At 46.5% G+C, this 12,962-nt stretch overlaps 1 protein-coding gene across 2 annotated transcripts in view; it reads right to left on the reverse strand.

The window, feature by feature from the left end:
* The window catches only part of CNNM1 (cyclin and CBS domain divalent metal cation transport mediator 1), a gene marked incomplete at its 5' end in the record, with an annotated part of 46,149 nt that overhangs the window by 10,096 nt on the left and 23,091 nt on the right, over positions 1 to 12,962 (reverse strand). The window contains 4 exons of one of the 2 annotated variants that reach the window (XM_082854930.1): positions 6,580 to 6,642; positions 10,068 to 10,115; positions 10,467 to 10,566; positions 12,202 to 12,371. In XM_082854930.1, the coding sequence (XP_082711056.1) occupies positions 6,580 to 6,642; positions 10,068 to 10,115; positions 10,467 to 10,566; positions 12,202 to 12,371 (381 nt within the window). The remainder of the gene's footprint in view (positions 1 to 6,579; positions 6,643 to 10,067; positions 10,116 to 10,466; positions 10,567 to 12,201; positions 12,372 to 12,962) is intronic. The other variant, XM_082854931.1, reaches the window with a different exon arrangement.

Genomic DNA, 12,962 nt, shown 5'->3' on the forward strand with positions numbered 1-12,962 from the left:
TGGAATAACCCTCCAGGCCTTCTGTCAAAGGCCTCTTAAATGTTCAGAGCCGGCTTCTTTTTCCATTTTCAAGAACCACTTCTTGGGAAAGTTCAATTAAGACCACATCACTTGGTTTCAAAATGGACTGTGTGAACTACCCTCCCAGGATCAACAGAAGAGAAGAGAGGTTCTTAAGGTGACCCTAACATTATCTCCACCACAGAATAACCCTGAATGAGAGACCGCAAAGCCCCTCCCACCCCTCTGCTTCCCAACTGACGCCACTCTTCATTTCTTCCCAAAAAAGAGAAATGGGAGGCTGTCAGCCTCTCCTAACACAGATTCAGTTCAGGGGCTCCAGTGAAGAGTCTGATTCCTCAGAGATTCTGCTCCTTGGTTCTTTCAGGGAAGAACCTTGGGAATTTAATTCTGTCTCTTAAGATAATGCTGCCATCCATCAAAATGATTAGCATCTATTTGGAGTGACTTCTGAAGGTCTGTCGATGTGTTTAGCTGCCAGGCTGTTATTGTTGTCTGGCAAACCATGTAGTAGTGGAAAGACTAAAATGACCATAGGTTGAATCATTTTCTCATTAGAGCCAGAATAATCACTGCCTTGATCAGACTATAGAATTAAGGGTTCCACCTCCAGTTTTCTCCTTCTCAGTAAGTGTCATTCACATACATGCTGTTACTTAAACCAGAAACCTGGGAGTCTCCCGTGACTCCTGCCAATCTATCAGCCCCACATCAAGTCTCCACTTCCCCGACATAATAAACTCATCTGCCCCTACCTCTGTCTCCACTCAAGTCCCAGTTACCATCACCCTCGCCTGGACCACAGTCTGGTCTCCCCAGTTATAATCTCATAATCTGTTCTCACCTCAGCTGTCAAAAGCACATTTTAAAAACACAAATCAGCTTCCTGTTGAATCTCAATAAAATCCATACTCCTTGCTGTGACCCCTAAACCCCCTATGACTTGAGCCCTGCTTTCCTGTCTGATCTCATCTTGGGGCTCCCTCTCCTCGCCTGCTTGTTCTGCTCTAGCTTGCTGGCCACCTTGGGGATCCTCAACCATGTAAGCATACCCATCTCAGCAGATGCCATTTCCCCTGCTCCCCCTCCCCCCATTTTAGCACCATTCCCACCCCTGCTCTCACTTCTCAGTCATTAGGTCTCAGCTGAAACACCGCCTTCTCTGAAGACCTGGTCTGGCCACCCTAAGAAGATTACCCCTATTTTCCTCTATCACTGTCCCCTGTTCATCTCTTTAAAGCACTTTTCACAAGTTTTACTTAATTACATGTTTGTATTTATTTGTAATGTCTACTCAGTTCAATGATAAATTCTATGAGGGCAAAGACCTTGTCTTTTCTGGTCATTGTTGTACATCTGGTACCTAGCACAGTGCCTGGCCCAGAGTAGGCACTCAATAAAAATGTACAGAATGAACAAATCAGCACCTAAGAATCCCTGAAGGAGTTTTTATTTAGAATCTAAATTTTGTTTTAAAAAGGTTTCAGGGCTCTCAATCACCCTGGAATCAGAAGGCTTTCCCCCTGCAACCTAAGTCATTTTAGGGAAGCTGACTTCTTGAAGTGAGGGGTGGGTAGAAGAACCCTCCAGAAATGCACTGGAGTGTTAAGTAGTGCACAGTGAGAATCCAAGGGCACCAAGAAGCCTCAGGCCTTGGCCCATAACTTGAGGAAGAGGCCGCAGCGAGCATCAAGACCTTCTGTCTGTCTGTCTGTCTGTTTAATAAGAGCATGTGAAACGGGGGGTCCTGGAGTCAGGTCTCCTACTTATCCGCTGGGTGACACCAGAGTGACCAGGGACCGAGAGGGACAGTGATGGTGCCATGGAGAACAGAGTGGAGCACCAAGGTGACTGTAAACAGCAGTAACATTGGGCAGAGAAATACCCATTTCACGTCTGGTCCTGATCCCTTGAAAACAAACCGATGAGGTCTGGCTTGCCTAGGCCCACTGTGGCTGTTCTGAGGCGGTGACTGACTAAGTAAGTCGGTGGTGTTTCCTCAGGGCTGTTGGTTGTGGAAAAGGGGGGCAGGCAGTCCTGCAGGAGTGCAGCTTCTTTGGTGTGAGCAGAGTCTGGAAATCACACCTTGATCTGGTGGGTTTTATCTTCAACTCAGTTTGGAACGAAGAGAGAGGGTGTGGGCAGGCGTTTGTGGTTTCATTTACCCTGAGAAATGACCATTGCTCCTTGATAATCCTCCACCTTGCCTGGTGGGGCACGTGCTTCACATACCCCACATCTGCTGTTCTACATCCTCATCCCTTATGTCATAATTCAAGATAGGGTCAGGGAGGCTGATAGGGAACCACAACCCTATTGTATCTGCTAAACAACGTCTGCCTGAATCACTTCTACTCCCTGTTGGAAACAGAGGAAACGGCTTCATCCCTGATCTCCCCAAAGCTCTCATCTTCACTGGCACCCAGCACAAGCATGTCACCCTGCTGTCACTCACAAGGACCCACATGTCAAACACAAGTGACATCACTGTTGTGCTGGGAGGAAAAACATGTCTTTTTTAAAGTAAAAACAATGCTATTGAAGCTTTATTCATAAAATTCCAAAGGATTCCCAACACCAGAAGATACAACTGTCTTACAAAGGTTGAGTATATAAAAGCAATTTTTAAATGACAAAGGAATCCTCATTTCATGACAAAGAAAGTCCCAGCTCATCTGAGTGTTGTGCAAGATCAATGTTTTTGTGTCCCAGAGCCTTACATTCCTCAACAGGTAGGATGCTGATGACTCGGCATTTTGGTAATTGTGCACATACACTCAAGAGGTTCCTGAGCAAGGGAAATGGAAATACTCTTAATAAAAAGAAAGAGAAGAAATCAGTAACAGACGAGTGTCCCAGCAGCATGGCAAACTACTTCAAGTTGTATAATTCCCCCTGGCATTTCCTAAGAGCACAGAGGCACAGCTTGGGGGAGTGAAGAGAGAAGGAGAATCCTAAGCACAGTGCAAAGAGGTCTAAGAGGCGACAGATGAGCATGAAACTGACCACAGGACCCCTCAACAGGGCCCAGGCCAAGCTTCCGACATATCCCTTGCCCACTTGTGCTCTTACATCATACCCTCAAGCTGGCCCTGGAGAGACTGGCAGGAGGGCAACCCTGGCGGAGGGCAGGGTTTCCTGCTCTAGACCCCCAAGTGCTGTGGAGAAGTGTGGCAGACCTCATTCCTGCAGACTTCACATGGTCAGTCTGCCAGAGATATCTGTCCTGGATGGCAAGTTGGAGTTACTGAGGTTGGGTGGAGAAGACACCGGGGTAAAATTGGGTCGGGGTGGGAGAAGGGGAGGAAGAGGATTTTAAACTGCAATTAGGACTGGATGGAATCTCCCCTCATTCTGCACTGATGGGCAGGGGCCCTGAAAACCTATGCACAGTTCTGCTTTACTCATGACACCTGTGTCTGGAGAGCTTTTGCAACTCTCTCACAGGGGCAGGACCCACGACACAGAAGAACATCCCACTCCCCTTTTCAGTCTGGGGATTTGAGAGGAGGTAGGGCTCAGCAGCTGCTCGCTTACATCTTTCAAAGCATCAGTGAGGGATGGGGAGGAATAGCTCACTCTGGTCATTGTCACTGTGCCACGGGGCATCTGTGTTCTCTAAACTGGATGGGGGAATTTAATTACATAGGCTTACAGGATTACAAACTAGGATTATTAAAATTCATCATTCTGGGGTAATATTCAACATCAGACAACCAAATGCCAAAAGCTCTCTGTCAAAGCTACAATGTGAACCCTGCAAATCAGCCCAAGTTAGGAGTCCAGATGAACTCACTCACGTTACATGGAGCTTTAATGGTTCCCAAATGTTTACTATGCAAGAGCCGACCCAAAGGAATACTTCCACTTACCACATTTCACAAAGTAAAAAGATTATTTTTAGGTACTCCCTTTATATTCTGGGGAAAATCTAACCTCACTGATCTCAGAGTACATTACAGATGGACAACTGGGCATTGTAAAAGGACCCTTGTTGCGACCTCTCTCCTGCCTTTGTGCTTTTGTGGAAGGACTGTCACGGGGAACTTGGAATCATCTCCACCACTGGGAGAAGAAAAAAGGGATGAACCTAGGGAGATCTGCAGTGGGGCCGTGTACTCTCAGCAGTTTTGTTTTTAAATGAAAGCACCTGCAAACCTGGCTAATTACACCACATTCTGGAGGTAATCCACACACCACTCTGCTCTCCTTATTTCAAATAAGGCTCAAATAGAAGGAAACTGCCTATGGGTAATGGTGGCAATATTTGGTGTAGGGACCAGCGGCCTCAACCCAGAGGGAGCACCTTAGTTCATTAGCACAGCTGTTTTCAAAATGCAGACAAGTCACAGCCCTCTAGAGGGCACAACACGCCCACGTTCAGAAGGGCAGCAAGGTCCCGGCCTAGAACAGGACCTCAGAGACTTGGACACCAGTCCGCATCCTTCTACCTCCTTACTACACCTTTGACAGTGACCCAACGGCTTAATTTCTCAGAGCTGCTTCCTTACCTATTGTTGCCCAGCAATAATTCCTAACTTCCAGGGTTTATCTAAGATGGGGGTAAGACATAATATACGTAAATTAATGTATCTGGATCATAAATCAAGTATGGGACCAGAGTGTGCCCAGAACTGCTTTCCATAAAAATCCAATGACTGAGGCTTCTTCTGCTGATATGGAACAGAAGCAAGAGCTACTGGGAAATACCAAATTATAGGTCCTGGGGATGTCACCCGGTCGCTAGGAAAGCTTGGCAGTTGGCTACAGAAAGAGGTGAGACAGAAGATGGTGGGAAGAAAAGAGCCGAAGGAGAAGCAGAACGTTCCCATCTCTCATTTTCTCCTGCGGTGCCCATCACTGCTCCACTCTGCAGAGTTAAACCAAGGGTGGGAATAAGCTGGCCTTGCCCTCCCCTGCTTCCTATTGGGTTGAACACACACAGTCATGGAAAAGTGGGGGGAAGGTTAAAAGAGCTCTCAGGAGCACATGGCACCAGCCAGAGCTGGATCGGAAGACTCAGTACCTCCTATAGGGGGACTGCACAGCAGAAATGAGTCACCTTAATTTTCATAATAAATACCGATGAACTAGAACTAACCTTCATAAGTAGGAAGTTATAATTAACTAGGTTGTCTGGTTAACTAAGGGTTAATTTAAAAAAAAATAACTCCTGCTCTCATGCTGTCATTCTTTTTTTTTTTTAATGCTTTGATCCTTTTCGTTGAAAATCTTTTAAAAATGTCCATCTTTCCTTTCTGCTGAAGCTTCCTAGCACGTTCTTCATTCACCAAGATTCCTCACATTGGAAGGATCTTGAAGGTCCATGATGTGGTCATTTCTAATTTTATGGGCATGTGGGGGTGACCACTTAGCTGGGGAGGGTACCAGACTGGCATCTCCCATTGACAGTACTCCTGTAGTCATCATGAAGGCATGAGCTCTCACAAAGCAAGAAAAAAATTTATTTCTCGGTGGAAAACCTCCACTAAGTAAGAGAGAAAACTTTGGTGAAATTTGAGAAGGTGATTAAGTCGTCTTGTCCAGATAAACATGGGAACCAGATGGTTTTTGATGGAAAAATGTGATTTGTGAGAAAGTAGAAATCAACATAAGTAGTTCTGAAGTTGCAAATTTGGGGGTTTGAGGTCCCAGAACAGAGCCTTTTGAATGTTGAGGGTCTACTATACAGACAGTGAAACATAACTGGATTCCTGATGCCTGAGGCTACGGTGGGGCCTCAGAATCATCGCCAAAGCATTGGGATAAGGGAGACAGATGTAGAGGGTACGGGAAATTGGGCTGTGCTTTAACTTCAAGGTAACTTAACAAACAAATTCTTAGTTTGGTCATTACTTGCTCCATGACCCTAAGAGATCAACGTCTAGGGATGAAAACAATATAAACACTTAACTGATTGTTCAGATTTATTACATTCTACTCAATCCTTGAGTTACTGTGTGGCTCTGTGAGGAGCTACTTTACCTGATTAAAAAAAAAATCCAGTAACTTTTATTTAATTAACAAGAGAGGTTAAGCCTGATGAAAAGTTGTTTTGAAAATTTTACATATAGCATCCTTTGTATGAGCAGAGCTAGAGGGAATATGGTCACTACACAGTAACATTACTAGAAAGATAAGGAGGGGTTAGTGGGTTAGCTAAAGGCAGAGACCACATAGAAGAAAAGATGGAGGAAAAATAGGAATAAAGCATAGTCTTTCATTATTTCTTCCTATTTTTCTTCTGCTGCACCCCTTATCCCTCCATTCTGCAGTCAGACAAATGATAAGGAAAAATTCACACCATTCCTCACCCCACCATTTCTCCATCTACGTACACAGATATATCCTTCGGGGCTAAGTTCACACATGACACCATTGAACCAGCAATGCCTGGTCAGTGAGTACAAGTGAGTGTTAGCCGTGCAACGTGCTGTGCCTTGGTCCTGGGAGAGACTAGTTGGGAGAGACTAGTTTTCATGTGGGACAGTGACAGAGACCAAAGGCCTCTTGCAGACCCCATGGATCTATGGAGATCGAGACCCCATGCATGTTTACCTGGGGAGCCTGCCAGAGAGTCCCCTCTGCTGAAGGCGAAGGTACGAGACACAGAGATGGGCACTAAAGAGTCAAGGATTTGTGAGTTGCGTAAGGGAAGATAAACATAAAAGGAGAGAGACAAAGAGCAAAGCGTGTGAGACAGTCTGTTCCCGGATCTTCACAACATCACATTTCTCTGCCAAAGTGAATCTTGCCTCTGGAAACATGAAAATTGCATCCTCTCACAAAGTCACTCTCCAGAAAGAAGAAAATAAAATAGACTTTGCTGAAGGTCTTCCAAAAAGATGCACAATAATTTCTGAGGGGATCAGACCCGCCAATGACAAGAACAGGCGGTGCCCCAGCAGGGACTGTGTGTGGGCAGTGTTCTGTCTGAGGCGCCTTTTGGAGCGAGCAAATGTGCTGGGAGCCCAGCACTGTATTCCCGCCGGGCTCTCCCAGCTGCCTCAGGTCTCCAGCTCACCTGTGGGAGGGGTGAAAGCAAGTGCATGCTCCTACTAGGGGCATCCTCGAGGAAGCTGTCTCCTGCCTCAGACTCCTAGGAGCTCCCTCTGTGGTCACAGTGCTGGGGGAGAAACTGTGCGTGGTTGGAGCCTTGGGACACAGGAAGGGCAGCATTTCTCGCAATCTTAATGTAAATCAACTTGATAAACTAAATCAGTCATTTCTTTGCAAGTACAAGTGCTCCAAACCACCTCTCTTCCTATCCCCTTTTCCTTCTCTCTCTTTCCCCACAGTCTGAAATGGTGCTGGCTATCGCTTGGGGCCTGGGTGGGGTGGAGTGTGTAGCAATACTCCAGTCCTTTTCCGACCTTGACCCTGATCAAGTAGTGTTTCTGCATAGGAACCTGTTTTCATCTCTCTTATCTGGTCATTCCCAGAGTCTCTTCCAAGGAGCTAAATGAAGTCAGAGTGCAGGTGACAGCACACTGAAATAGGTGGCTTCCATAGTCTTAGCTGCTGAGCCCGATGACTTGCCTGAAATTATCCAATAGTACAAAGGAGTGGGGAGGGGAAAGCCTTATACCTACCTGATAATCATTTGCTTTGTCAAATAATCATATTCTTTGTCAAAGAATATTTTAACAGGCCCCTAGTGTCACGAGACACACTGGAATAAGAAACCCCATTGTCTCAAGAAGAATCCTAGCACTTCTGGGCCACAAATTACATGTATACCCAGCCAAGCAGATAGGAGACTTGTTCTCTCTCCAATTGCACACCACTGTGGGCATCTGTTCTGGTCACGCTGAGCTCAGGCCCCGTTCCTCCCGAGTGCCAGGCTCACCACGGTCCTCCTGGGTTCCCTGGCAATCAGAACCAAGACAAAGGAGATAGTGCTGACTGCGTTCCCTTTGCCCTGCACAGGAAAACCAGAGGGACTTACTTGTAACCTCGAGTTCAACTGTGAGGCATTGGTCACAGGGCCAGTGTTCTGGCAAACTCATTGTCTCCTTTATTACCCTCAAGGCTGACAAAGCTCTAGGCTGGCATCAAGGACAGGGGTAGTTTGGTAGACTGAGACCCTACAAGAGTTTACTGCCTTGTGGCTCAGCTTAAGCTCTTCCTCAACCTACAGGTGAGGTCCTTGGCCAGTGAAAGATGCTGGGTGGCTGGACCTGGGCTGAGGGTGGACCTGGAACAAGGCGGGGCAGGGGGTGGGGTGGTGGTCTTTGGAGTTCTTCACGCTTTGCTGTATTAGGTAAGGAGGGCTTGGCGGGGAGGATGGAAAATGTCTCCATACTCCTACAGGCTAATTTAATTTCTTTTTCCTCCTGAAGATTGATAAAGATGCTCAGAAGTGTGGGGAGGGAAAGAGAGGTTAATATTTCTTTTTAGTTAACCAGTTTTGAAGGAGAGATTAGTGTTGCAAATTTACTGTGTCTCACATATAAAATGGAAGGATTTTGATAGAAAGAACTAGAGACAGGAAGGAAGGAAAGGAGGAAACCAGATAACATCTTCTTACTACTTAAAAAACTTCTTTTTAAAAGAAAGAAAGTCATCTAAATCAGATGGGCTTGGGAGCTTTAGGTAGCTCTTTTCCCCTAGAGTTCCCACATCTTTTGGTCTTATGGAAGAGCCAGAATAAGGCCAACATGTCTAGGTAACATTTCATATCCCAAGAGTTACGCTACCATGAGCAATCCCCAGTGTGATGGATGGTGGAAATCTCCTTTAGAGAACCAAGGTTTACCACGTCCTGTAGACCATCCCTCTCCCATCTAGATTTCTTGTTCTGAGAACTGACACTTCCTTCATCAACCTTAATTGAGATTTGTTGGTTTATATAAGTATAATAATGTACGAGGATGTTTTATTTTACAGCTCTCCTTCAACTCATCTTGGACCACCCCTTGGGTGTGGGCAGCTACTTCAACTTCATTTCAGACATCTGCTGGGCTAGGATGTGAAGTTACACTGCAAATTGTTCCAATATTTCCACATAGAAATTACATTCTGGAACATGATGGATTTAAAATCTCTATTTCATTGTGCTGTGTGAACTAGTCAGGACACCGGAATGCATCTAGGTAAATCACCAACCTGCTGGGTGATTTGGAGCAAGTCATTTCTTTAGTTTCTCTGTGTTAAAATGGTATCTACTTTTCATGTGCCACGGATTGTGATATCAAGCTTTGGGTCCCTCTGATAAATCCCAGTAAAAAGCACTATGTAAAATCTTTCTTATGATGAGAAAAAACACCCCTTTGGCATTAAAATGGCCACCATAAACACTAAGAGCTGAAAGCAATGCAAAATTCAGACTGGTGAATCAAAGAGAAATCTAGAGAAATAATGCTTTCTGGATCACACTTATATCACAATAAATGCCATGCTCTCTAAGCACAAGTGCAATAACTTATGCAGGAAACAGAGAGAAGGTAGAGCACAGAAGGCACAGAAGACACCCGCCAGCAGCCCCGTGCCAGCCCCCACCAGCATGCACGGCCAGCTGCAGACACTTCTCCACCAGCTGAGATGTGGTAAATGAGGAAAGAGAAGCAGATAAGCAACATACGCACCAGCCTGGGACTTACGTCCTAAGATCTTGCAGTCACTTCTTACTAACCGCCACAGACACAATAATAGCGTATTAGGGTTTGCAAGTAAAGGACAGTGGGTGAATTATCACAGCAGCGAAGGAAAGCCTGAACCTCCACCAGAGCACACAAATCACCTGCCTACATTCCCTGGCAGGTGACAATAAATGGGGCCTCCCCTCACAACCTCCCTCCCCCGTCATTCGTCATTTGCACGTGAGCAGAGAAGCAGCAGAAAACATTCCAGACACGCAGAAACTAAGCCCCCTGTGGTCCGTGGGTACCTGGCAGAAAGCAGTGTTCCTGGCAGAGCATACAAAGAGGCTGCCAGCATTTGTGTTAGCCCTAGCCCAGGCTGAGAGTGCTCGGTCCAGGTCCCCAGAGTGGGCTGAGGCAGGACCACAGCAGGGAGGATGAGGGAGGGGTTTGAGAGATACATACGAAGGACAGAGGATCCAGCCAGACTTCCAACCTTCCGCACATCGTTATCTAAGGACAGAAGGATGCAGTGTGTTTCAGAGGCAATTCAGAAAACACACCTTCTTAAAGGAATTCTCCCTCTTCCACCCCACCCACAGCACCAATCAACCCTGTAAAAACAGGGCAATCAGGTGGAAGTGTAAAAAGTAAAATAAACTTGTCTTTTCATATTGAAAATTACCACTATCCATCCCTAACACTGGGTAATGTTACAGTCTACCACGTACTTCCACATCTAAAGCCTGGGAAGGTAAAAGGCTTGTTCAGGGTCCATAACGGGAGTCACAACTTGAACCCAGATGCATTTTCTCCACTGTCCCACTGCTTCCCCAATAAGCTATGGCTTGGAAACTGGAATACCTGAGCAAGCAGTGGTCATGATGGCTGGGACACCATAGTAGGTAAAGGCTCCGTTCTCGAAGCGAAGGCCTTCCTTACCAACCTCCACCTCCACTTTACCCTGGAGAAAGAAGGAAGTGTACTAAGGGTGTGGACAGCACTTCCAGATCTACTAGTGATTACGACCCTAAGCACTTCTGCTTGGATAGTAAGTGGACTTAAAATCTTATCACAGGGAAATGTGAATTCTGTCTGGATACGTTTCAGAAACAGCAACTCCAACTTCAGAAGGCCTTGGCAGTAAATTACTTGCTTAGTTCATAAAGCAGCATCCCATCATGTACATCCAAGCTTTCCCTGCAGACTGTAATGGCTCTTCCATGATGCGGGTCCAGGCACCAGCTAGCCCAGAATGCCGTAAACTGCCCCACAGGTGTAGTCTGAGACTAAACCATCTCTAAGTCTGGCTGAGATAAAGCCTGATTCTGTGAAAAGCTTGTGCATATAGTGTGCGTCTATGGGCCTGAAATCCACTGCACGGATCTGCCCACACCCTATGAAGCCTGTACTATTTTTATCCCCAGTTTATAGATGAATCATTTCTGAGGCTCAGAGAGGTTAAATAGCTCGGTCATGGTTAGTTAGACTTTAAAGCTAGATCTTTCCAATTTCTGAACCTACATTCTTGCCACTACATTTTACGCCTCCAAGATTTATTTGAAAATGGTTAAGTTTATATTAGGCATAAGACTCTATGTGTTCCTTGTGTTATATAAACGATGTAACAGGACACTTCTCCATTTCCAACAGTAAAGAATGCAACTCCATTTCTGGAGAAGAGAGGGCACTTTATTGAGGCTATCTGGAAGGATGGGTGTGAGGCACACTACCGAGTCCGAGCAGACAGGCTGCAGGGGAACTGTAACAGAGAGGCCCTTTCTAAGTCAACGTGAGTTTAATGAAGATTTTAAGACAATCACTGTATTTAGGGTTCACCAGATTTAGGGTTCACCAGATTCTGTTGGAAAGAGACAGGGAATAGGGACGGAGTTAATGGTGGAGCCAGGCCAGGACACCAGCACTACCTAGTGCTGGAACCATGCCTGACACTTACTTACAGGCCTTTCCAGGCACCCGGGGCAAAGGGTGACTCTACTCCTGTGAGTACGGGGAAGATGCTGCCCCTCTTCCATTTGCTCATTTATTCCCTTCCCAGTCTTCTGAAGGAGGAGAAGATTAAGGGACTGCAAAGGCTGAAGTGTGCTAGAGAGAGTGGATGTGTTCTGTGCGCTTTCAGAGAGCAGAGCAAGGACCAGTGGGTGGAAATCAGAGATGGTGAGATTTCAGCTCAACAGAGAGAAGGGCCTGAAACAAGAAGTGCCTGAAGTTTGGGAGGCAGTGCACAGTTGCATTCCCGGGCATGGCCAAGCAGAGACAAGGAGGCATTAGCGATTCTGTAGGGCAGCAGGTTTGGAAATTCAGCGGCAGAACCCCTCTGCTGGGAGGTACCCACTGCATCCCACCACAAACATCGCTGATGTCAGATTAAATGCCATCAAGATCCCACCACTCCAGGACGCCAGCCAGTCACACCTGTCCCCTCTGAGCGTCGCGGACAAACACCCACACCAACCGGCCTTGCTCCCAGGGCAGCCAGCCGAACCTTGGAACCTGGCACAGAGGAGGCATGGCCGTTCCTCTCCAGTCTAGAGAGGTCCTGTCTTGCCCTTGGGGGGTCCGTGGCTTTCCCACTCACCTGCAGAAGTAGCACAAAGTAGTCCACAGGGCGGTTACGCTGGTACAGGTAGTGTTCTGGGGCCTTCTTGTTCTTCTCATCACACTTCAGCTCCTGGATCACGTTGGGATGTTTCAGGAGCCGCAGCAGGATCTTCTCCGAGAGGTACAGAGACTTAAACGGCTCCACTTCTAGGGGAGACCGGGAGGCAGGAGGAATTGGCAGCTGGGAGGAGTCAGGATGGGCACAGCCAGGGCCATTCATGCTCTCGGGCACCAAGCTAGCAGGATTCCTGCAGTTCCCTTGGGTGGGTGGGGGTCTTAAGCCCACGTATGTGTCTCAGGCCCTCTGGGGATGTGTGTTCCTGCACTGGCACCTCAGGAGAAACGGGTCACCATTTTGGCAATGTCAGTTTTGTTATTATTTTTCTCCTTGACTTTATTTAAAGCTGCACATAAACTTAAAAAAGAAGAAAATCCTGCCATTTGTGACAACATGGAGGAACCTGGAGGATGTTATGCTAAGGGACATAAGCCAGGCACAGGCATAAATACTACTCGATACCATTTATATGATGAATCGAAAATAGTAAAATTCACAGAAGCAGAGAGAATGGGCTGGGGGAAGGAGGGAATGGGGAGGTATTAGTCAAAGGGTACAGAGTTCTGGTTACGCCAGATGAATAAATCCTAGAGATCTACTGCTCAGCCTAGAGAGCCTAAGAGCAATACTATCCTGTATACTTAAAAGTTTGCTAAGACAGTAGATCTTTTTTTTTTTTT

Source organism: Leucopleurus acutus (genome assembly GCF_964270905.1).
Source record: "Leucopleurus acutus genome assembly, chromosome: 14".
Taxonomy (NCBI): domain Eukaryota; kingdom Metazoa; phylum Chordata; class Mammalia; order Artiodactyla; family Delphinidae; genus Leucopleurus; species Leucopleurus acutus.